The sequence below is a fragment of the Manis pentadactyla genome, chromosome 9 (genome assembly GCF_030020395.1).
Source record: "Manis pentadactyla isolate mManPen7 chromosome 9, mManPen7.hap1, whole genome shotgun sequence".
Classification (NCBI taxonomy): Eukaryota; Metazoa; Chordata; class Mammalia; order Pholidota; family Manidae; genus Manis; species Manis pentadactyla.
The window spans coordinates 21,884,944-21,910,805 of NC_080027.1; the positions used below are offsets into that span (position 1 = coordinate 21,884,944).

A 25,862-nucleotide genomic window follows, 5' to 3' on the forward strand; every position below is an offset into this window, starting at 1 on the left:
ATACAAAAATAATTTTAAAAACGTGTTAAATCTTCAGTCTGTAACCACTGAAGAGGTATTTCTGCTTGGAGATGTTTACGTTGTTGAATTTTAACATTTCAGTCAAAAGCATGGCAAGATGAGTCCTGATATTTCCCAGGTACCAAGAACACATTCATCTCAAGTTTCAACAACAAAAGAATTCTCAAAGGTTAAACTTATAAGTGAATGCAGAAAACTCCAAAAAAGGTACATAGAAAATGACAGAAATGTTCATTACATTTATAAGACATGCATATACATACATCATTACAGATCTAGAAGAACATGTACTAAACTAATAACTGTGAAGGCATTTCTATTTCTCTGAGTTTTCTCATATTTTTCATATCTCTCCAATATGAACGTGTATTATTCTAAATCCAAAACTGTGAAGAGCTAGTTTTTCCTAAGCTATTGTGTTTGTCAGTCAAATGAACATAAAAGGAATTTACAAAATGCAAGTGAATGTTCGTTAAGAAAAAAAACATTGTGCATTGTGCATCTGTAAGAATGTACCGCTAGTGATAGTGGCCAGGATGTATTAATATTGCCTTAAATGCTTTACATCTCTTATCTGATTAAATCTTTAAAATAACTATGCGGACATGGAATTACTATTTATTTTGTCCAGTTTAGGAAACTCAGGCTTAAATTTCAGGAGTAATTAAGGGTGATAGAACTAAATGAATGGAAGGTCTAGAATTTTAATCCTGCAATACTTGGATCCAAAGTAAGTGCCTGTCATCACCCTACTATTTCTCTTCTATATAATAAATGAAACAATTTTCTGAAGGTGTTAATTATAGTACTAAAAATGAAGCTTTTACCTTAATACAATTCTATGAAGTTAGACTATGTGTGAGATTTTGTATGATATACTTTATAAGACAACAATTCTGTTTTTTTTCTTTGGAGCATCAGTTGCCTTTTAAAACACATCTACGTAGACCATATTTTTAACACATATTTCATGGATTCCAATTACAGTGTAGGTTTGTAAAGGCAAATTCCTGGAAAGTCCAAGAATTTACTGGTCAAGTAAAGGATGACTTCATAGAAAAACAAATTAAAGGATTCAGTGTTTGTGGAGAAAAAACAAGGAAATAGAGCAAAGGAAAGAAACAATGTCTTAAAAGTTTAGCATCATTGTTCTCTTAATTGCCTGGAGTCCTCTCTCTTCTGCATGATTCTAATGAGAGCAATTTTCACTTCTTTGTTCCTAAGACTGTAAATGAGTGGGTTCAGCATGGGGATCACAATTGTGTAAAACACAGAAGCCACTTGATCCTTTCCCAAAGAGTAGGACTTACTTGGTTTTAAATAAGTGAATATTGTAGTCCCATAAAAGATGGTGACTCCCAGGAGATGGGAGGCACAAGTAGAGAAGGCTTTCCTCTTCCCTGCATTGGAAGTAATTTTCAGGGTGGTAGACAGAATGGACACATAGGACACAGACATTGTGATAAGAGACGCCATTAGAGTGGAACCAGCACCAATGAATATCATCATTTGGATGTCATGCGTGTCAGTGCAAGACAGGGCTAAAACTGGGGATACATCACAGAAAAAGTGATGGACTAAATTGGAGTGACAGAAATGCAATCTGCTCACATAAAGCACATTGACTGTGGCATTCATAAATCCAGTGAAGTAGGACCCCAAGATGAGGGAGCAGCAGAGCCTTGTGGACATGATGACAGGGTAGCGGAGGGGGTCACAGATGGCTACGTAGCGATCATAGGCCATTGAAGAGAGAAGAAAACATTCTGTGGCTCCCAAGAAAACAAAAAAGTACATCTGGGTGAAGCAGCTCACATAGGAAACATACTTGGCGGAAGTCAGTAAGTTCTCTAAGGTTTTAGGTGTGATGATGTTTGAATAAGTGAGGTCGAGAAATGACAGGTGACTGAGGAAGAAATACATGGGGGTGTGAAGCCGGACGTCCAGGCGGATCACCAGCACCATGCCTGCGTTCCCCAGCACTGTGATCAGGTACATCAGCAGGAACAGCAGAAAGAGGACCAGCTGGACCTCCGGGGAATCCGTCAGCCCCAGAAGGATGAAGTCTGTCACCTGCGTGGTATTCCTTCTGCCCATAGTGGTCAGCTGGTTTGAACTGCTGAGAAGTCGGCATTGATACTTAGGAGCAGTGACTTCTGAGAGGCCTGTGTCTGTATGAATATCATGGCACATTTATATCAGTGTCATGTTGCTAGAAAGCGATAATAATGAGTGATTTAAAGAATATGACTAATAAAAAAATCTTAATTTCATGGCCAAATATAGAAATGTGCATAAACTGACACTTAGTATGACATGATAATAGCTTACATATGGCATAATTAGAATGAACCTGACCGTGTTGTAAAGGCTTCCTTTTAGTAATGTATTTAGTTCACATGAGAATATAATGCCATAGATGTCACCATTAACCATGTTATTTAGATGAAAAAAGGGTCCAGTTTAAGAAACTAATCCAGAGTCAGAACTATTAAATGCTGGCCATGAGTCTACCAAGATAGATAGGCTTCAGAAAGCATTTTCATAATGTATTCCTTTTTACATACAATTTCAGTAAATGTGAGAAAATATACTATAGATATAATAAACAAAGAGAGGAAAACAATTTTAGGGCATTATTTACCTACCTTTTGTTTCCAGTATACATGGCACTTAATATACATAACAAAGAAATTTCAAGCAAGGTGAATTTACAAGGATGTATTAAAAGTATGGACCATATAAATTAATATTAATTGCAAAGCATAAGATGTTTTCCTTTCTTGACCACTCAAAATCAAAATCTTCCTAATACTGTATTTCTAAAATATGAACATTAATTGTAGTTCCCAATTCCATCAACTCTATTTCTGATTCCACAAATCCTGGCATTACTGCTGGTATGGTCTAAATGATATGGGTATGCATACCCCTGGTATGATAATGTCCCATTTTATTTTACCTTAACTTAAAGCCATCTTGACTTAAGAATAATACTTACTGTGAGCCAGAGTTGGTGGGAAAAAAACCTCAATCCAATATTATTTCTCTAGAAAATTGTCAATCTCAAATATTGCTCACAAATTAAATTTGTTTTCCTTGGAAGAAGTTCTGTTTAATTTTTAGTGTGTTCATTCTGTTTTATTCTGAGGTAAAAAGAAATCAACCTAGAACTTTTGTTCAGGTCCTGGTCAAATGGAAAATTTGATCTAAAAGAATGTCAGGGAGCTCCTGTGAATATAAGTGGAGCGGAGTATCCTTGCCTCTCACATTGGTCATTCCAGGGCCCCTCATTTACTGAGGATTGATGATCATGCAAAGTTTGATCTTCCAGGGGAACCAGTTTCCAAGGAAGATGGATTGGCCTGTTTTGCTTGGCGTGTTTCCAAGGACACAAGTTGAAGGACTAATTGCAGCTCCCTTAGGTTTCCAGGAACTTGTTGCCTTTTCCCTTAGAGGCCACATGGTGGAGAGCCTGGGGGTTTGTCCTCCTTTGTGATTTTTTACTAGAATGGTGGAGAAGCTATTTCTGGAGAAATACCTCCTTACTCTGACTGAAACCATCGGGAATAGAATGATCCATTTTTTTTTTTACAATGAAACACTTTTATTTCTAAAAGGGGGAAGTTATTATAGAAGTAAACATGTCCATTAGGAGAAAATTAGAATATAACAAAACTCAAAGAACAAAATGAAAACAAATCAAAACTTGTAACATTTTGATGTAGCTCTCCTGATTATTTATTTTGTTCATATAATGCTTGTTTGTGTACCTATAGATTTGCATAATTATTAAAATTATGTCATATATACAGTATCTAATCCTCATTTCATGACTGCAGGTAAAACTGCAATATTTGCAGCATCTCTCTCCTGGGCTTACTGCAGCTCCATATCAATACGTACTTCAAGGAGTGGAGAGAAATAGTCACTCTCCGTATCAGTAGGTGATTACAAAGCAGGTGGAGAGTGAGCACGCAGCAGGATGGGAGAGGTTTGCTGGGGCCTTAGCAGCCCAGTCGCAAGAGACACAGTCGAGCAGGAGAAGACAAGCGCTTGTCAGCAATAAATGGGTTTCTCCCACTTTACTTCTCCCTTTGATTGATTTCAGCGTCAAAGGTTTATTTGCCCCAGGCTGGGAACATATTTCCCCCTGGGGTTACAATGACCAAATGATCTTTCTGTTCTCCTTTTATAGATAAAAAAGAATAAGATAAAATACAGAACAAGCACATGAAAAGAGTCAGCCCTGTTGCACCCGCATGGCTCTCTGGGTGGATGAGGTGACTGCCAGAGCAAACCGAGGAGCTTGCACCACATTTTCCTTGTAATGCCTCAAAAGATCTACTTATCATTTGATGAACTTTTCTGGGGGAAGGTAGTGATGGGGCTCCTGTCAATGCTTATACTGAAATTATGGTTTTTATCAAATGCTAATGTAACAAGGGTCATGGTATTTCAATAAATTTTAGTCTATTTATTTAGACTACTTAGACTAAATATTTAGTCTGTTTCTCCAGTAATAGAATCTCCACCATTCTAGTCAAGAATTTAGGGCCTCACAAAGGAGGACCAAACCCCCAGGCTCTCCATCGGGTGGCCTTTAAGGGAAAAGGCAACCAGTTCCTGAAAACCTAAGGGAGCTGCAATTAGCCCTTGAACCTGTATCCTTGGAAACATGCCAAGCAAAACAGGCCAAACCATCTTCCTTGGAAACTGGTCCCAGGGATGACTCAATGTTGCCTGATCATCAACCCCCAGAACATAAGGGCTCTGGAATTACCAGCATGAAAGGCATGGTTATTCCACTCCACTTATGTTCACAGTAGCTCCCTGACATTCTTTTGGATCAAATGTTCCATTTGGCCAAGACCTATAAAAGTGTTCTGGGTTCATTTCTTTCTACCTCGGAATAAAACAACATGAATGTCCTATAATTTAAACAGAAGTTCTCTCAAGGAAAACTCCAGAAGGTTTAGACTCAAATGGTTTTCAGATTTAATTTGTGAGCAACATGTGAGGTTGACAAATTTCTAGACAGATAATATGGAATTTGGAATAAGGATTTTTTCCTATCAAATATGGCTCACAGTAAGTATTATTCTCAAGATGAGGGCTTTGATCAAGGTCAAATAAAATGCGTATCTTATAAGAAGATTATGCATATCCTTATCATTTACAGCTTATCAGGAAAAAAGCCAGGGTTTGTGGACCAGAAATAGAGAGTTGATGGAATCAGGATCTACAAGTAATGTGCGTATTATAAAATACAGTATTTAAAAGACATGATTTTGAATGCCCAAGTTGGGAAAACATTGTATCTTATGAAATTGATATTAATATGTGGCCTATAGGTTTGATACACTCCAGTAAACTCATATAACTTGAAATTTATTTGCCATGTATATTAACTGTCATGTATATTGGAAACAAAATGATGAGAAATAATGCACTATCATTGTTTATTGTATCTCTAGCCTATTTTCTCACATTTGCTGAACTTAAAGGTAAATAGGATGACAGTATTAGGAAAATGCTTTCAGGAGTCAATATATCTTGGTAGAATCACAGCCAAGATTTAATAGCACATTATTATCACTTTCTAACAACATGACACTAAACTAAATGTGTCATGTCATTCATATAGATGAAAGCCTATCTGAAGTCATTGCTGCTAAGTATCAATGCTGACTTCTCAGCAGTTCCAACCAGCTGACCACTATGGGCAGAAGGAATACCACGCAGGTGACAGACTTCATCCTTCTGGGGCTGACGGATTCCCCGGAGGTCCAGCTGGTTCTCTTTCTGCTGTTCCTGCTGATGTACCTGATCACAGTGCTGGGGAACGCAGGCATGGTGCTGGTGATCCGCCTGGACGTCCAGCTGCACACCCCCATGTATTTCTTCCTCAGTCACCTGTCATTTCTCGACCTCACTTATTCAAACATCATCACACCTAAAACCTTAGGGAACTTACTGACTTCCACCAAGTATATATCCTACATGAGTTACTTCACCCAGATGTACTTTTTTGTATTCTTGAGTGCCACTGAATGTTTTCTTCTCTCCTCAATGTCCTATGATCGCTATGTAGCCATCTGCAACCCCCCCTCCACTGCCCCATCATTATGTCCACAAGGCTCTGCTGTGCCCTTATCTTGGGGTTCTACTTCATTGGATTTATGAATGCCACTGTCAATGTGCTTTCTGTGAGCAGATTGCATTTTCTGACCAATGTAATCCATCACTTTTTCTGTGACACATCCCCAATTGTAGCCTGTTTTGCACTGACACATATGACATCGATATGATGATATTCATTGGTGCTGGTTCCACTCTAATGGTGTCTCTTATCACAATATCTGTGTCCTATGTGTCTATTCTGTCTACCATCCTGAAAATTACTTCCACTTCAGGGAAGCAGAAAGTCTTCTCTACTTGTGCGTCCAGTCTCCTGGGAGTCACCATCTTTTACGGCACTATGATGTTCACTTACTTAAAACCAATTAAGTCCTACTCTTTGGGAAAGGATCAAGTAGCTTGTGTTTTACAAAATCGTTATTCCCCATGCTGAATCCACACATTTACAGTCTTAGGAACAAAGAAGTGAAAATTGCTCTCATTAAAATCATATGGAAGAGAGAGGCCTCCAGGCCATTAAAATAATAGTGATGCTAAACTTGTAAGACATTTTTTTCTTCCCTTTATATGTTTCCTTGTTTTCTCACCAAAAGCAATTGAATCCTTTAATTTGTTTTTCTGTTGAGTCATCCTTTACTAAATATGATCTTGGACATTTCTGGGAATACGTCTTTACAAAATCTACACTGTAATCGGAATCCATGAAATTATGTTTTAAACATACAGTCTAAATATATGTTTTTAAGGGCAAATGACTCTCAAAAGTATTAATTGTCATGATTTATAGTATATCCTACAAGGTCTCACACATATTCTAATTTCTGGGAATTTAAGCAAATAAACTTCATTTTAGCAAAATGATAACAATTTCAGAAGTTGGTTCATATATTTTTTAGAGAAAAAATGGCAGAGTGAAGACAAACACTTGCTTTGGTTCCAAACATTCCAGGATTTAGGTTCTAGGTCTGCTACCTTTTTAGCTGTAAAACCCTTAATAACTTCTGAAATTTAAGCCTGAGTTTTCTCAACTGCACAAAATAAATAGTAATTCCAGGTCCACAGAGTGATTGTAAAGATTAAATCAAATAATGGATCTAAAGCATTTGAGGCACTACTAATAAATACTGGCCACAATCATCAGAAGATTTATATTTCTGCAAAATTTTTAATGCACAAGATTTTTTCTTAAAGAATATCACTTGCCTTTTGTAAATTCTTTTTGATGTTTGTATATGACAAAGATCAATTTAATTGACAAATGCACAATGATTATATTTTAAAGAATATTCACTTGCATTTTGTAAATTGGTTTGGTCATTTGGACATGTGCGAGATTAATTTCATTGATGAATGCACAATACTTCTGGAGAATGTAGCACTTCATAATTTCAGATTTAGAATGGTATTTGTTAGCATTGGAGACACCTGGAAAATATTGAAAAGATTAAGGATTAGAAATGCCTTCACAGTAACTAGTGATTTAGTATATGTTCCTCTAGACCTATAATGATGTGTGTACGTTCATGTCTTACAAATATAAGGAGCATTTATTTTCTATGTAAGTTTTTGCAGCTTTCTGCATACACTTACAAGTTCATGCCAATTTGATAATTCCTTTGTTGTTGAAACCTGAGGTGAATGTGTTCTTGGTACATGGGAAATACCAGGATCCATCTTGCCATGCTTTGTACCTGAAATGTTGTAAATTCATCAATTTAAAAATCTCTATAGAGAAATATCTCTTTGGTGGTTACCAACTAAATATTTTACAACCTTATTTTTCCATTGGATCAACAAGCTTCAGTAAAACTGCTTTTGTTGAAATTCTATATATGTTTAAAAATCATTGCCTTTTTCCTAATTTCTATGGGTTTGTTATGGCCATTACAAATAAATGCTTGAAATATATGCTTGACTCATTTCTTTCAAAATTTTTAACAAAGATGAGTTTTAAAACTAAGACTTAACAATGAATTCAGATTTTGTGGCAACTTGTAAACTTTAGTTAAGTAAATGCTATTATTCCCCTTAAAATTTTTCCTCTATAATCTGGAATTGCAGTTTCAATTTTCTCTGCTTTTCAAATTTGTTGAAGAACATATTTTTCTGCTTTCCAAGTCTTTGATTTTTGTTTGTTTGATCTTTTGTAACCAGTTAGATTTCTTCAAGCAATGATGCAATAAAATTTATATTTTTAAACTATTGGTTTTTTCTTCGCAAAACTATATCTGACTACTCTTTAAATACTTTTTAAATATTTAAAGTGCAAAAGTGAAAATTCTCCTTTAGGAGTTAAAAGTTTAGTTTTCCACTAATCCAAAACTGTCAATAAAGACTCATTTCTTTTAAGAATGGATTATATTCTACCTCATGTATTTTTAAATTTCCCTGATTATATGTCAATGTCATTTCAAAATATTATGAATTATTTTTCCTTTGGTGTCCATATTATTTAGTGTCTATATAGCTAATGCTATTTGTTGGTGCTGGAATTTAAAGTAAATATTTGATCAATATGTATTGTCGAATAATGCATTTTTTTTGGCTCATATCTTCTTGTATACACATTGTGTCATTTTAAGCATTTTCAGGCTCTTCATTCTTTATGACTATGATTTCAGCTTGCTTTCATTCATGTCTATTTCTATGATAGGAAATATATTATTTTGGTTAATGTTGGCAAAGATAGTCAACAGATCCATGAATTTAAGGAAATAGTGAGGTAAATGGTAATTAAATTTAATCAAATTCTATTTACAGTAAGACAAGGCAAATAAAATTAACTTTTAATTATATTAAGTTAATCTATATACTTCATACTATAATTTAGAAAGCATGTATGTAATGTTATTTTTAGCTGTATGAGGATCAATATGAAAGGTGTGAACTACCTGCTTTTGGCCTGTAATTTCCCTATTATATTAGTGAGTATAATATTTCATGTATGATGTAGTCTGTTGTAATTTAGGATATACACTTCTTGATTATGGTGCAAAACCCAAGTGCCCTTTCATATAAACCTGAAAATAAATTAAGACTAGAATAGAGCATGACTAAAATATGAACAGCCGTGTTTACTTCCAAACAATTGATAGATACGGTAATGCCATATTTTATAGGGTGCTTACCAAGTTCCAGGTAATAGTCAAAGGGCTTTAGATATATAATAAACATAGTTTATCTTCACGAGATAACATCAATGTAGTACTAGCGATGCCTACATGATAATCCCACATCATGGAAAGCGAAAGCGATCTTTCTCCTTCTTCAGACAGACATGGTCCTGGGTTTCTCCCTCTATCACACATGCCTCATATCCAGCCAATTGGCATGCTGTGCTAAATACAGAATCTGTTCAGAGTCTGACTACTTCTCAGCTCTTTCTCTGCTGCCACCCTGGCCCTGGATCCATCATCTCAGTCTTAGAATTAGCACTGCAGTTTCCTGGCTTGTCTCTCTGTGTGACCTTGTCCTTCTGACTCTAATTTCAGTGGAAGAGCTGGAGTGGTGCTGGCATGCAGTGCGCTGGAGCCTGTCGCTTTCTTCACACATCCTGCAAGACTTCTCAGGACACTGAATAAAAACTAAGCCTTTAGTAGAGTTCACTGGTCCAAAACAACCTCACATTTGAAACTAGTCAGTCCAACTCTAGAGTTCACATTCTTCATCATCATTCTAAGAATACTACTATTATTACAGTTGAAAAAATAGAGTCCCTTATTATATTAAAGAAGGCATTAAGAAAAACACTAAGGGCTTTTGAAACATTTATTTGCTGGTAGACGTTTTCCAATGTTGCTGACAGAGGACAGTCTGATCTTCGCAATACTAGCTAAATTTTCTCAAAAATATAGGTACAGTGCAACTTACAGAGAGAATAACTCTGTAAAAGAGAAAACAATTTATCAGATGCTGGTATTGCGCTGGAGAGAAAATCTTTAGTAGTCAGAGTACAGGCTATCCTGTAAACAGAGCTGCTCAACAAATAATAAAATATCCTTGGTTATAAGTTGCACAGTTTAGGTAACTTATGTTTGTGAATGTCTCTTTTTTTCACAAGGTAATGCTGGTACCCAGGTTGCTTTATATTGTTGAATTGTTTTCTCCCAGATGTTTTTCTCTTTTGCATTCTCCATTGCTGAAGAAGATTCATCTAGCACTTTGTGCACATCCACTGTGAAAGAAAGTTGAGGTTTTCATGTTGGAAAAACAATTGCCAAATTTGTCTTACAGATGGCCTTTAAAGAATAATTGAAATTATTTAGTAGATAGGACTATTCCAACCACCCTTATTTCATCAGTTTGAAATGCTGATTTGAATGGTAGAAAACTAAAGTGATTCCAGAATACTGAAAATCTTTTGATTTTTCTAAGAGATGTACTTTAAGGAACACTTTTGATAAAGATAGTTCATTCCAACAGAAAATTCTTCCCCCAAAATCATAAACATCAAAGCACCTTTAAGAACATGTCGGTTGGAAACCTTGATTTTTTTTATAACATAAAATTTAGTCTACCACATGAATAGTTATGTGTTTCTGAAAATAAGTTTTCTCTTTTTAGATGAAATTTGCATATACATTCTGGCCTCAAACATTTTCATTTTCGAATAGAAAAGTGGAAATCCAAGTTATATAAACTAATAGCAGTGTGTGTACAACTGAATATTGAATATGGATCAGTATAAGCATAGTCAGAGGTACAAACATGATACAATTTAAATTTTGTAAAATGCTGCACTGAGGGACTGATTAATGATTTACTGTATAACGTGTATAAAAACTTAATAAAACAAAGTCATTTCCTTTTCTAGATCTAATGATTGAACAATAAAATGACACCCAACATTCTTTTTAGTTTCATTCAATGCTAAAATTTTACCTTCTTATGAAATAGTATCCCTTAAAATATTTTTCATTGCATCCTTTAATCTTTGATCCTGAGAATGGAAGGTTGTGGATACAGGAAGCAAAATTTTGAGTGGGTCCCTAGGAGTAACAGTGAGAAGTGCCACCACCATTCTTACCCCTTGATCCTGGACCCATGGGCCCTGGCTCTGGGAGAAACAGCCCCGTACACTGGATGCTGACTCAGAGCATTGCAGCCTTTAGTCATGGTCTTTACTTAAAAATGTTCAAGAAGAATAAAAAGACATTAACAAACTAAAGCAAACCATTTATATCATAACTTCTTGATATTGACACAATGTACATCATTCTTAAATTGTTTCTGTTTAATGTTTAGTGTAAAAAATAGAAGTAGTTGATAAACCAATTTTTCTGACACACTCTTATCATTGCCTTTTTTTACATCTTTGTTCCTCAAGCTGTAGATGATGGGATTTAGCAAGGGAATCACAACGGTGTGAAATACTGACACCATCGTGTCATGGTCTGAAGCACGGTTGGAACTTGGTCTCACATACATGAAGAGGATCGTTCCCTGATAAATTATCTCTCCAGTTAGGTGAGAGCCACATGTAGAAAAGTCTTTTTGTCTCCCTTCAACAGAATGAATGCTCAGAATCGCTAACAGAATGAAGCCATAGCAGATCAGCACAATCAGGGTAGTGACTGTCTCAGTGCCCACCCCCCAAAGTAGAAGAGCAGAAGCTGGCTTGTGTGAGTGTCAGAGCAAGAAATATCCAGGAGACAAGGGATGTCACAGAAGACATGTCTGATTTTATTAGATGCTCAGAAGGAGTGGCTAAATGTGTCCACTAGGTGTACAGAAGCATGCAGGCTGCCACCAACACAGGAAGCAATGATATGGGACACACAGACTCGGGGAGACATGCTCACTGCATACAGGAGATGGGTGCAGATTGCTACATAGGAATCATATACCATTGCAGCAAGGAGAAAGCCCTCTGCGGATCCACAAGTAACAGGGAGAAGCATCTGTGCTGCACATCCAAGGAACCAAATGGTTTTATTCTTTGACACAAAATCTGCTGACATATCTGAGGTAATTACTGAGGAGAAGCAGGCACCGATAGGTCAGAGCACACTAAGATAAGTGAAAGCACACTGAGAAAAGAGTACATGGTTTTTGGAGTCAGGAATCCCCACTGACCTATAAAGCCAAAGCCAGGTTTCCCTACATAGCAAAGAGGTACATGGCTAAAAACAGGATGAATCAAATTGTCTGCAATTCAAGCTCATCTGTGAAGCCCTTCAGTATATACATGGTGACTCCAGATACATTATGAATGTTGCCACCTCATGAGGGAAAATTGAAGATCTTCATAAAGTATATAAAATGTCGGTGCAACTGGTCTTACTATTTTGGTGTTGAAAGGAAGGAGCGACACACAGCAGCAATTCACCAGAGAATTCTGCTTTATTAGGGAAAGGTGCTGGGTTATATAGGAAGGGGCATGAGCTGATTGAGGTGTCACTGCCACAGGGCTGGTGGCTATTGGCTAGGTGCTGGGATTGGGAGGGGGGCGAGGGGTGATTGGGCTTCAGGTGGTGCCGGCGGGAACCAAGGACCAGGAAGAGAAGCAGGAAGTTCGCCATCTTATGGGTGGGGGCCCTTCATTCCCCCCTTTCTCCTCTATGGGGTTGTGGACGTTGCTTTCTCTCTGACTGCTTCCTGCTGAACGGGGGCAGAGAAGGGAGTGAGGGATTGAGGACTGGGAGGAAAGGGTTGATAGGACTCCCCACAGTAAGGACGAGTAGATGTGGACTTCTTCAGGTTGGAAATCAATGAAGGTTCCTTGTAACCATAGGTCGAGGACTTGTTGATTCCAATGGTGCCAGGAGGATACGGGTGCCAGAAGCCAGGCGTCTGCGGCCATTGTTTCCAGGAACAGTTTCCAGCGGAGAGAAGGGTCCATCTCAGCATGTGCTGAAGAGGTTACGTGAGGGTGAGGGATCTTCTGTGGCTAAAAGCTGGTAGTTCCTGAGTAAAAGCTGGTTGAAAGTTTGATTAGAGATTTTACCAACTTGGGTTTTGATAAACTTTATTATACAAGGCAAGAAGAGACAGGCAAGGAGAATGATTATTATGGGGCCTGCAATGGGCCACAGCCAGGTGAGGAAGGGGTTTGTTAGTATTGAAGAGAATGGGTTGGAATTGGAAGCAGAGTGGAGGCTGGAGGCAAGGTCAGTGAGTTTGGTAATGTCAGTTTCTACAATGCCGGATTCGTTGATGTAATAGCAGCACTCTTCCCGAAGGAAGACGCAGGTGCCGCCCTTTTCAGCTGTAGGCAGATCTGAGGCCTGCCAGTTTTGAAGGGTGACCTTAGCTAGCAAAGTGACCTGTCTTTGGAGAGAGGCCAGGGAATCGGTGGTGAATGTCAGGGCTCCCTCAAGTTTAGCGTTGAGATCTCTAATTGCCTATAGAAAGTGACCCAAGGCTCCCCCTGAAAATCCTGCCCCAATGGCTGAGGTGGCTAGGGAAATACCGACCATAATGGGAAGGAAAGCAGCCCTTCTTGTGCGCAAGGGCAAGGGAGGTTGGAGCTCAAGGAATTCTGCCATGCTGTAAAGTGTAAGCTGTGGGATTAGGGTGATGAGAATGCAGGGTGTGCTGGAGTTGGGAGGCAGTGAGTTGAAAAGACTGCCATTACACCAAAAGAAGTGTCCCGGTTGCGTAAAAGTCTTAGAGCCGGAGGTAGGGGTGTAGATAGAGAGACAGTGAAGTGTGCTGGAGGTGGGAGGGGTTGGGCCTACACAGTGGTGGATGGTGAGATTGTTTGCGTATTCTGGTTCCCATAGGGGTATGTCTGCCAGGGGATGAAAGGGTTGTCCTGCATGAAAGGAGTAATTGGAAATGTTAAGGGGCACGGCGGTTAGCAGTGGGCGCTGTAGTGATGCGCACAAGAAACAATTGGTGGTGTTAAGGGTGTGGTTGAGAAAGATGGTGGTGTCCTGAATAAGCTGTAACCAAGAGTAGGAGGAATTGGAAGAGGGGCGGGGGTAAGAAGATGAAGAGGCGCCTTCAAGAGTTTGGATAATGACTTTTTCGTAATGTCCGATATCTGATGCAACTTGAGAGATCTGGGAATGAGAGGGAACATACTCTCGAGAGATATGAAGGGTACCGTGGGGGGTCGAGGACCCCCCCGTAGTAAACTGAGGTTGTGACTCCGGCAGCTCATTGAGAGTCCCAGGGATCTGGGATTGATAAGGAGAATGAGCTGTTAGGATATTTTATGAAATGGTTGGAGGAGTAATACTGTGGGTACCAGGAGTTACCCATGTAGTGAATGGTGCAGGACCAGTAGGGACATCCCCGTAGGTGTCTGGCCATCGCCTGCAATAGGCTTGTTTTTGATCATAGAGGAAGCAGAGATAGGGAGAATAAAGGTAGCTGCTAGTGAACACTTCGGTGGAGGGAGGAAAGTGGAGGTATAAAGTCTCGGAGCAGCCTTTCAGAGGGCAGTCTGATGTGGCAATGTGGGCAGTAATTTTTGTTTGATGCTGTGTGTAAGTCTGTCTGACTTTGAATCGCCATACAAAGGAGGCTGGGATGGCGGGGAAGACAATAGGAATGAGGGAAAAAAGCGAGAGAGCAGTAAAGGAGGAAAAAGTTATGATTCAGGTATGGATGGCAAAGGGGATGAATGGGAGATGCGGAGTTTCAAGGGATCAGAGGGATGAAGCGTGGTAGAGTAGACAGCGTCTTGGGCTGTATCCGAAGGACTCTGGGTTGTGACTGATGGGTCTTGGGTGTCCAGAGAAGGTGGGTCTTGGGTGTTTGGTTTCAACCTGGAGATATGAATCCAAGAGGTGACAGAGTTATCAGGCAGTGACAGCTTGGCGGCTGAGGGGGTGCAGAGAATAACTGGGTGTGGACCTTCCCATTTTGGGGTGAGAGAGGGCTGATCCTCTGGCGGCTTGTAAAACACTAGTTGGCCGGGCTGTAAGACAGGAGGGTTTTGGGAGGCGGATGGATCAGGAAGGAGCCAATCCTGATATTTCCACAATTCGGTGCGGAGGAGAGAGAGTAGCGGAAGGGCTATATTGGAAGGAATCAGTCCTTTGTGGGAAGGGAGCCCTGGGGGTAGAATTGGGCGGCTGTACATGATCTCAAAGGGTGACAAGAAGGAAGGATTCTTTGGGAGGGCCCGAATGTGGAGTAGAGCTAAGGGAAGTAAGCGAACCCAGTCAAGGTGTAGTTCTAGAGATAGTTTGGTCAGGATGTCTTTTAGAGTCCTATTGGCTCTTTCTACTTTTCCCGAAGCCTGTGGTCGATAAGGACAGTGTAGATGCCAGTGGAGTGAGAGGGACTTGGAGAGGTTCTGAATGATTTGGGCAGTGAAATCAGGGCCGTTATCTGATTGGAGGGAAGTGGGCAACCCAAACCTAGAAAGATCTGGGTGAGGAGGATAGAGGCAACTGCGGATGCTCGTTTGTTAGTGATGGGGAAAGCCTCGACGCATCCTGAAAATATATCTACTAACACGAGTAGGTATCTGGTGCGCCATATGGGGGGCATGTTAGTGAAGTCTATTTGCCAATCTGCAGCGGGAACATTACCCCGTGCTTGATGAGCAGGGAAGGGTCGGGCCTTGAGGGGGGTATTAGGGTTAGTGCGTTGGCAAATGGTGCACCTGTGGGTGATTTGTTTAAGTAGGGTTTTGTCTTCAGGAGAGAGAGAAAAAAAGGATTGTAAAAAATGGATCAAGGATTGGGGGCTAGGATGGAATAGATTGTGTAAGAAACGGAAGAGGGACTCTTTGTCCTGGGAACAGAGGGTGTCTTGTGATAAGGCTAAAATCTCAAGGGCAGACGGATCGTTGTGTGGTGCTTCTTCTGATAGGGCAATCGACCGGGCTTCTCTGTCAGCTTTGTTCTTACCTCTTCTAATGGGGGAGTCATCCTTTTGATGTGATTTGCAGTGGACTATGCCCAGTCGGTGTGGGAGTTGTGAAGCCTTTAGAAGTTTAGTAATTAAGGCTGAATTAGTGATGGAATTTCCTTTTGTGGTGAGGAGGCCTCGTTCTTTCCATACTGCCGCGGGAGACAAGAGAATGTGGAATATGTATTTGGAGTCAGTGTACAGTGTGAGAGATGTGTCCCGGGCCAGAGTGCAAGCTCTGGTGGCTTCAATGAGTTCGGCCTGTTGATTGGTTGTACTGGGGGGTAGGGCTCGTGCCTCGATGACGTCTTTGAGGGAGACTACTGCGTATCCTGCATAATGGGTGCCCTCATGTTTAAACGATGACCCAGCAGTAAACCAGATGAGGTCGGAGTGTGAGAGGGCTACTTTGGAGATCGTGGAGTGGTACGGAAGGAAGTTGTGAAGGGTTTCCAAGCAATCATGCGAGGGAGTATGAGGAGAGTAGGGTAGAGGAAGAAGAGTGGCCAGATTCAAGGGCTGGCATGGGAGGAAATAAATTTCTGGATTTTGAAGGAAAGAATACAGTAAGGTCAGTAGTCTGGAGGGAGGGAGAATCTGTGAACTTTTATAGGTTAAGAGATCCTTTAGGTGATGTGGGGACAGAATGGTAAGGGGTGCCCCGAATGTCAGTTTCTGAGCTTCCTTCTGCAAGAGCTGTCCAGCAGCTAATGCACGTAGGCAGGGGGCCCATCCCTGAAATGTGGGGTCTAATTGCTTGGAAAGATAAGCTACTGGGGCAAAGGATGGGCCATAATGTTGGCCTAGGACTCCTAGAGCTTGAATGGACCTCTCATGAATGTATAATGAGAAGGGCTTTGACAAATCAGGAAGATGGAGAGCTGGGGTTCCACAAGGGCTTGACGGAGCTTAATGAAAGAGTGTCGGGGTGAGGAGGATAATGGTTCTTCGGGGGGCCCTTGCTGAGGTCATATAAGGGTTTTGCCAACAGGGAGAAGTTAGGGATCCACACTCTAAAATACCCAGCCAGGCTCAGAAAGGAAAGGATTTCTGTCTTGGTTTTGGGAACAGGCAGGTCAGAGAGGAGCTCTTTTCTGTCTAAGGTAATGGACTTTCTTTGTTGAGATAGAAGGAATCCAAGGTAAGTGACAGAAGGGGAAGAGATTTGAGCTCTGGGGGGGATACCCAGTAACCTCTGGAAGCTAGAAGGTTAAGTAGGGAGGCAGTGTCAAGTTGAGACTGTTCCCACGAGGGACTGCAGAGTAGAAGATTATCCATGTATTGTAATAAGGTGGACTTGGAGTGATCATGATGAAACTGTTTGAGGTCCTGAGCTAGGACCTGTCCAAAAATATGGGGACTATCTCAGAAGCCTTGTGGAAAAACTGTCCAAGTGAGTTGTTCAGAATGTCTTGTGTATGGGTCTGTCCAGGTGAAGGCGAAAAAATCTTGGGAGGAGGGATCCAGAGGGATAAAAAAAAATGCGTCCTTGAGATCTAGGACTGAGAAGTGGGAGGCTGAGGCAGGGATCCACGATAAAAGGGTGTATGGATTTGGAACTAAGGGATGGATAGGGACAACGGCCATGTTGACGAGGCGAAGGTCTTGGACAAGGCAGAAAGATCCGTTGGATTTTTAACAGCTAATATGGGGGTATTAAATGGGGAGTGAGTGGGTCTGAGGTAATTTTTGTTTAAAAGATCTTGAATGATGGGTTGGAGGCCTATGAGGGCTGAAGTGGTTAGGGGGTATTGGGCCTGACAGATATACTGAGAGGGGTCACGTAATTTGATAGAGGCAGGAGGACATAGAGCCTTGGAGGGGTTTGTAATGTCCCAAAATTTGGGATTTACAGGATGTATGAGGGCGGAACTGGAGCTTTCATTGGGTATAGGGGGGTCGTCGGCTATGAGGGCCATCAGAAAGGGAGTACTGGGGGCTGTGGGAGTGGATATAGTTATGGAAATGTGGAGGAGAGAAAGGATGTCCCGTCCTAGTAAAGGGATGGGACACTGGGGCATAACCAGGAAGGAGTGGGAGAAAGGTATGGGATTGTCTTGGATTGTGCAAAAAGGGGGGGTGGGGTTAATGGGAAAATCTGTTTACCTCCTACCCCAACTATAGGAGTAATGGCAGGTGTGGCAGGGCCCCGGTATTCTCGCAAGACTGAGAAGGTGGCTCCTGTATCTAGGAGGAAGGATATGGGGCGACCATCTACTATTAAAGTAACCCTGGGCTCCTTCTTGGTGATGGAAATGGTCAGGCGAGAAGCCCCTGGGCCCCATCAATCTTCTTCTGTCAGCCCCACTATGGTGGGTTTAGGATAGGGGTTGTTCGTCCAGCCTCCCCTTCGAGTGGTTGGGCAATCAGACCCCCAGTGGCCCTTTTTGTAGCATCTGGGGCATGGGGTGGCAGGAGTTCTGGGGGAGGAGCACGCCCTTGACCGATGTCCTTCTTTTCTGCGCTTGAAACAAGTTCCTGGGGGGGCTTGTTTGTAGAGGGGCGCCCAGTTTGTGGTTTTATCAGCTGGGCCAACATTTGGAAATTGGCCTGATCAGCCTTTTGTTTACAGCGTTCTTTCTCCTCCTCCTGGTTATGGAGGACTTTAAAGGCCACTGTTAGGATCTCAGTCTGTGGGGTAGCGGGGCCCTGTTCTAACTTTTTGAGTTTAGATTTAATGTCGGGGTAGTTTTGAGCTAGGAAGTATGTCATAAGGACATGTCTTCCATCAGGTGTTTCTGAGTCTAGGCTGGTACACTGTAATAGGGCTTGAGTGAGTCTCTCTAAGAACTTGGAGGGAGTTTCCTCCCTCCTTTGAATTGTGTCTTGGAGCTTTTGAAAATTGACTACTTTACGAGCTGCCTTTTTCAGACCTGCTATTAAGCAGCATGCGAAGATATCTAGAGAGCGGAGACCCATGGCTGTGTTATAATCCCAGTGTGGGTCTTGTTCAGGGACAGCGGTGGGGCCAGGGCGATAGGTGGGGTCAGTCCTGTGGGTTTCGGTAGTGTGCGTTTGGTCGAAGTCCCAAACTCATCTAAGCTCTTCAGGAAGGAGGATATTGGCCAGGAGCATGAAAATGTCATGATGTGTGAGGCTGTATGACTGGAGGGTCCATTGAAACTCCCTGATATATGTTGTGGGATCAGTGGAAAAGGAACCTAGGTGTTTCTCAAGTTGGGCTAGATCTCCTAAGGAGAAAGGGACGTGAACGCGCATGATGCCTTCGGATCCTGCTACCTCCCGAAGGGGGGCGATAATTTTGGGAGGCCCTCGGGACTGAGTCAGAGGGGGACTGAAGGGTTCTGACTCAGTCTGTGGGGGAGAAACAGGTGATGGGGGCAAAGATGGAGGAGGCTCCTGGGACTTAGTTAGAGGGGGGCTGAAAGGCTCAGGCTCGATCTGCGGGGTGGGGGGAAGGAGAGGGGGACGAAGGCGGAGGGAGTGAGGTGGGGGAGGAGATGGTGGTGGAGGAAGGGGGAGGGGCTGTTGTAGGAGAGGAGGGGGAAGGGAGTGGGCGGGAGGCTTCTGCGGGGGAGGAGGTGGAGGCGGCGGTGGCGGAAGAGGGCGGAGGGGTTGTAGGAGGGGGAGGGGCTGAAGGAGGAAGCCTGTATGGCGGAGGTTCATTGGCTGAGTCAAAGGTAATGGAAGAGGGACTGGGAGTGTGTGGAGGGGAGGGAGGCGGCCTGCAGGCTAGGAGAACTTGGGGCGGGGAACAGGTGGTGCACAGGCCGGGATTTTGAGCTAGGAGGCGAAAAGCTTCGATGTAGGGAATGTCCTTCCATTTTTTCAGGCGCTGGCAGTAGCTAAAGAGATCGCGAGTGATGTTAGGATCAAGAGCTCCCCCTGCGGGCCATTGGTTGTTATTGTCTAGGGGGCATGTCGGCCAAACTTGGGAGCAGTATTTGCGGAGAAGTTTTGGTTTTATATCAGGCGTCAGGGAGAGGGTGGGTAGATGCTTGAGCAGGCATTCAAGAGGTGAACTTTCAGGGAGGGATGAGGAGGCTCCCATGGCTAAAGGACAGAGAAGGAGACAAACAGGGGAAGACGAATGGAGACCCTCGGACTGGGAGCAGACGGCAAGGAGACAAAGGGCATTCCCGGTGATCCTTGGGGGTCTGCGGAAACTCGTATATGAGTCAGAGTTTCTTAGGAAGTGTGGGTCGTCACCCAGACTTCTCTAAGAAGGAAGAGTGCTGGAGTCACAAGGTACCTAGTGGTAGGAATTTTCAGCGGGAGGAATGGAAGGAGGAAGAGAGGGGGAAAGGGAGCGTTCTCATCTACAAAAGAGTCACCTTGTTTATGGCTGTTGAAGGGGGGCCTGAGGGTCCGCCGCAGCCGTGAAGGCCGGAGGCGGGGACAGTTCCCTCCTCGTCCCCGAGCGTCAGGTCCTTGCTGGACGATCACGGTCAATGGCGCTGCGATAGCTCGGGGGAGAGTGGCCCACCCTGGGGAAATTTTGCTTAAAAAGTTTCGGCACTAATGGAAGGAGCGGTGAGTGCGTTTATGGCTGTTGCAGGGGGGCCTGAGGGTCCGCCGCAGCCATGAAGGCCTAAGGCGGGGAGAGCTCCCTCCTCGTCGGGGAAGAGCGGCCCGCTCTAGGGGGAAAACTTACCCAAAGGCCAGAGAGGAGTGGTGAGTGTGAGGAGCCAGCGCCGGAAAAAGAGGACGAGGACAAGCTGCTGCTGGTGTCGGGGGGAAGATGGGGCCCAGTTGGGGTGTCCCGTCTACCGGGTTTCGGCACCAATGAAAGGAAGGAGCGACACACAGCAGCAATTCACCGGAGAATTCCGCTTTATTAGGGAAAGGTGCTGGGTTATATAGGAAGGGGCATGAGCTGATTGAGGTGTCACTTCTACGGGGCTGGTGGCTATTGGCCAGGTGCTGGGATTGGGAGGGGGGAGAGGGGTGATTGGGCTTCAGGTGGCGCCGGTGGGAACCAAGGACCAGGAAGAGAAGCAGGAAGTTCGCCATCTTATGGGTGGGGGCCCTTCAGGTGTGCTTGCATTTTATATTATTTTACCTTATTTTATAGAGTGTAAAAGGAGAACAGAAAGGCTTGTTAGTTATGAAATGAGGATTGGGTATTGAATATACAGTATGATAATAATTATGCAAATCTATAGGCACACAAATAAGCTCTATACTAACAAAAGAAAATGATTGGAAGAAATTCATCAAAATGTTACAAGTCTTGATTTGCTTTCATTTTGTTCTTTGAGTTTTCTTATATTTTAATTCTCTCCTGATGTACATAATTACTCTTATGATAGTATCACCCTTTAAAATGTAATATGGTTCATTGTGAAAAATGGATCATCGCATTCCACATGGTTTCAGCCACAGAGTAAAGAGATATTTGTCCAGAAATAGCTTCTCCACCATTCCAGTCAAAACCTGAAGGCATCACCAAGGAGGACAAACACCCCAGGCCCTCCACCATGTGACCTTTAAGGGAAGAGGTGACCAGTTTCTGGAACCCTAAAGGAGCTGCAATTAGTCCTTGAACTTGTGTTCCTGGAAGCATGCCATGCAAAACAGGCCAAGCAATGTTCCTCGGAAACAGGTCCCCAAGGATGAACAGATGTTGCACGATCATCAGCTCCCATGCACGAGGGCCCATGGAATTAAAAGCATAGGAGGCAAGGCTGCTGTGCACTCCTTATATTCACAGGAGCTCCCTGAGGTTCTTTTAGATCATATTTGCCATTTGACCAGGACCTGAGCAAACGTTCTAGGTTGATTTCTTTACACCTCAGAATAAAACAAAATGAATACATTACAATTTAAAAAGAACATTTCTCAAAAAAAAAAAAACAAGCATTATGCTACAGAAGTTTTGGATTCAAATGGTTTTCAAATGTAATTTGTGAGACATATGTGAGGTTGACAAATTTCTAAACAGGTAATAATGGAATAAGGATTTTTTTCCGACCAAGCCTGGCTCACAGTAAGTATTATTCTCGAGAGTAGAGGGTTTTAGTTAAGATCAAATAAAATGGGGATGTTATGAGCAGAGTACTTGAATTCATGGAACCAGAAATAGAGTGTTGAAGGAATCAGGGTCTACAGGTAATGTACATATTTTAGAAATATGGTATTTAGAAGAAATTTGATTTTGAGTGGTCAAGTTGGGAAAACTTCATATCTTTTGAAATTAACAATAACATGTGGTCCTTAGTTTTAATACATCCTGCTAAGTCAACTAGATTTAAATTTATTTGTCATGCATATTAAGTTTCCTGTATACTGAAAACAAAAGAAAGGTAAATAATACCCCCAAATTGTTGTTCTATCATTGTTTATATCTGTGGCATCCTGTCCCACATTTGCTGAAATTAAATGTAAACAGAAATACAGTATTATGAAAATGCTTTCTGAAGTCAATCTGTCTTGGTAAAAACACAACCAACATTTAATAGCTTTGACTCTGGATTGGTTACTTAAACTGGACCCTTTTTCTCAATACACAATGTGGCTAATGGTGGTCACATATAGCATAATGTTGTCATGTGGAGTAAATGCATTACTCAGGGGAAGCATTTACAAGAGTGTCAAGCTCATTTTAAATATGCCATGTGTTAGCTATTATTATGATTTATCTAAATGTTAATTTATACCGATTCCTGTATCTGGCCATGAACATAAAATTTTTCATATTCTCTAACCTACTCATTATTATAACTTTCTAAAACACAACACTGAAATTAATATGCCATGTCATTCATACAGACACAAGATTTTCTGAAGTTAATGCTCCTAAGTATCAAAGCTGACTTCTCAGCAGTTCAAATCAGCTGACCACTATGGGCAGAAGGAATACCACACAGGTGCCTTACTTCATCCTTCTGGGGCTGACGGATTCCCCGGAGGTCCAGCTGGTCCTCTTTCTGCTGTTCCTGCTGATATACCTGATCACAGTGCTGGGGAACGCAGGGATGGTGCTGGTGATCTGCCTGGACGTCCAGCTTCACACCCCTATGTACTTTTTCCTCAGTCACCTGTCCTTTCTCGACCTCATTTACTCAACCATCACCACACCTAAAACCTTACAGAACTTACTGACTTCCACCAAGTATATTTCCTACATGAGCTGCCTCACCCAGATGTACTTTTTTGTTTTCTTGGGTGCCACTGAATGTTTTCTTCTCTCCTCAATGGCCTATGATCGCTACGTAGCCATCTGCAACCCCCTCCACTACCCTGTCATTATGTCCACAAGGCTCTGCTGTTCCCTCATCTTGGGGTCCTACTTCATTGGATTTATGGATTCCACAGTCAATGTGCTTTGCATAAGCAGCTTGCATTTCTGTGACTCCAATGTAATCCATCACTTTTTCTGTGATACATCCCCAATATTAGCCTTGTCTTGCACTGACACACATGACATTGAAATCATGATATTTATTGTTGCTGGTTCCACTCTAATGGTGTCTCTTACCACAATATGTGTGTCCTATGTGTCCATTCTGTCTACCATCCTGACAATTACTTCCACTTCAGGGAAGTGGAAAGCCTTCTCTACTTGTGCCTCCCATCTCCTGGGAGTCACTACCTTTTACGGCACTATGATGTTCACTTATTTAAAACCAAGTAAGTCCTACTCTTTGGGAAAGGATCAAGTAGCTTCTGTGTTTTACACAATCGTGATCCCCATGCTGAATCCACTCATTTACAGTCTTAGGAACAAAGAAGTGAAAAATGCTGTCATTAGAATCATGCAGAAGAAACAGGACTCCAGACCATTAAAATAACAGTGATGTTAACTTTTAGGGATTTTTTTCTTCCCTTTGGTATATTACATTGTTCTCTCTCAAAAATAATTGAATCCTTTAATTTGTATTGATTTCTGTTGTATTATTCTTTACTTGACTAAATAATATCTTGGGCATTTCCAGGAATATGTCTTTACAAACCTACATTGTAATAGGAAACCGTGAAATAGGTGTTAAATATCTCATCTAAATATAAGTGTTTCTAATAGCAACTGAAGTTCAAAATAAGAATATTGATTGTTATGTCCTAAAGTATATCATACAATGTCTCACAAATATTCTAACTCCAGAGAATTTTATTAAGCAAAGGAGATTTTTTGGCACAATAATAAAAGCTTCAAAACTTTTAACTTTTTTTATATAGAGACTAAATAGCATAGTGAGGACAAGCACTTGCTTCAGATCCAAACATTCCAAGATTTAGATTCTAGATGCGCTACCTCTTTAGCTCTATAACCCTTAATAACTCCTGATATTTAAGCCTGAATTTTCTCAAATGCACAAAATAAATAGTAATTCCAGGTCCACAGAGTTATTTTAAAGATTAAATCAGATAATGGATGCAAAGCATTTAAGGAAATACTAAGAGTGGCCACAATCATTCAAAGACTTACATTTCTACAAAATTATTAATGCACAATTGTTTTTCTTAAAGAATGTTCATTTGCATAGTGACTCTGTGGCATCTTAATACACTAATGTATAATGACTTCAAGGGCGCATGGGGAGGACTTGATAATATGGGTGAATGTAGTAACCACAATGCTTTCCATGTGAAACCCTCATAAGAGTGTATATCAATGATACCTTAATAAAATAAAATAAAACTCTCTTCACTTGTATTTTGTAAATTCCTTTTGGTTAATACAATTGACAAATGCACAGCAGCTAAGGAAAATACAATAGTTCATAATTTGGGTTTTAGAATGGCAGGTGTCAGCATGGAGAGATTTGGTGAAAATTAAAAAATTAAGGAAATAGAAATGCCTTCATAGTTGTAATTTATTTGCATTTGCCCTGTAATTTCCCTGTTAATAGTAGTATCTTTTTTTCATGTAAGATGTAATCTGACATAATTTAAGACATACTGTCCATGTTTATAGTGCAAAGCCAAAATGCTATTTCATATAAACATGGAAGAAATTAAGATAAGAATAGAGCATGGATAAAATATGAACAGCTGTGGTTGCAACCAAATAACTGATGTATATGGTAAAACCATATTTTGCAGAGACCTTACCAAGAGCCAGGCAATATTCAAAGGGCTTTAGCTATATAATTAACATAGTTCATCTTCCGAGACAATTTTCAGGTAGTATTAGCAATACCCACACATTAACCTCATCTCTTGGAAAGTGATCTTTCTCCTTGTTCAGACAAACACTGAAGAATGATACTGGATTTCTCCTTCTGTCTCACAAACCTGATGTCCAGCCAATCAGCTTGTTGTGCTAAACACAGAATCTGTCTGGAGTCTGACTACTTCTCAGCTCTTTCTCTGCTGCCACCCTGGCCCTGGATCCATCATTTCAGTCTTAGAATTAATGTTGCAGTTTCCAGGCTTGTCTCTCTGTGTGACCTCATCCCTCCTGACTCCAATCTCAGTGTAAGGGCAGGAGTGGTGCTGGCACGCAGTGTGCTGGGGCCTCTCGCTTTCTTCACACATCCTGCAAGTCTTCTCATCACACTAAAAGTAAAAACCAAACCTTTCCAAGAGCCCCCTGGTCCAAAGTGATCTCACCCCCACTCCTGAGCCCTAATAACTCATTCCTTAGTGTTCTGTCAGCCTCACTTTGCTCCCCCACACGGCCTCTGAACTCTTCCTGAACACCTTAGAGCAGATATTGCCTGAGATATATTTCACTTTCTCTTTTTCATCCTAAACCTTCCTTTTTAAAGATAAATGCAGGCTGATTTCTCTTAATTTCTTCTGAGAACAATCCTTACGCCATTTTTTAATATTGTACCTGTCTCATGTCTTTCCATCACTTGTTTCCCTTTACAGGCACATCCACCTAACATTTTGAATATTTAACTTGTGCCATTTTTTTCTTCTTTGCCCATGTCCCCATCATGTGAGCTCTGGGAACACGGGATTTTTGCTTTCACTAATGT

The 25,862-nt window shown here is 41.4% G+C and overlaps 1 protein-coding gene and 2 pseudogenes across 1 annotated transcript; 1 reads left to right on the top strand and 2 right to left on the bottom strand.

Annotated features, from left to right (window-relative positions):
• Positions 1–1,240: 1,240 nt before the first annotated feature.
• LOC130684850 (olfactory receptor 8H1-like) lies at positions 1,241–2,118 on the bottom strand (annotated as a pseudogene).
• A 9,225-nt stretch (positions 2,119–11,343) lies between these two features.
• Positions 11,344–15,992, bottom strand: LOC130685019 (olfactory receptor 1102-like; annotated as a pseudogene).
• Positions 15,993–22,778: 6,786 nt separating this feature from the next.
• Positions 22,779–23,726, top strand: LOC118908105 (olfactory receptor 8H1-like). The gene has a single exon (XM_036877161.2). It carries the CDS (start codon positions 22,779–22,781, stop codon positions 23,724–23,726), a length of 948 nt encoding a protein of 315 aa, XP_036733056.2.
• Positions 23,727–25,862: the final 2,136 nt, after the last annotated feature.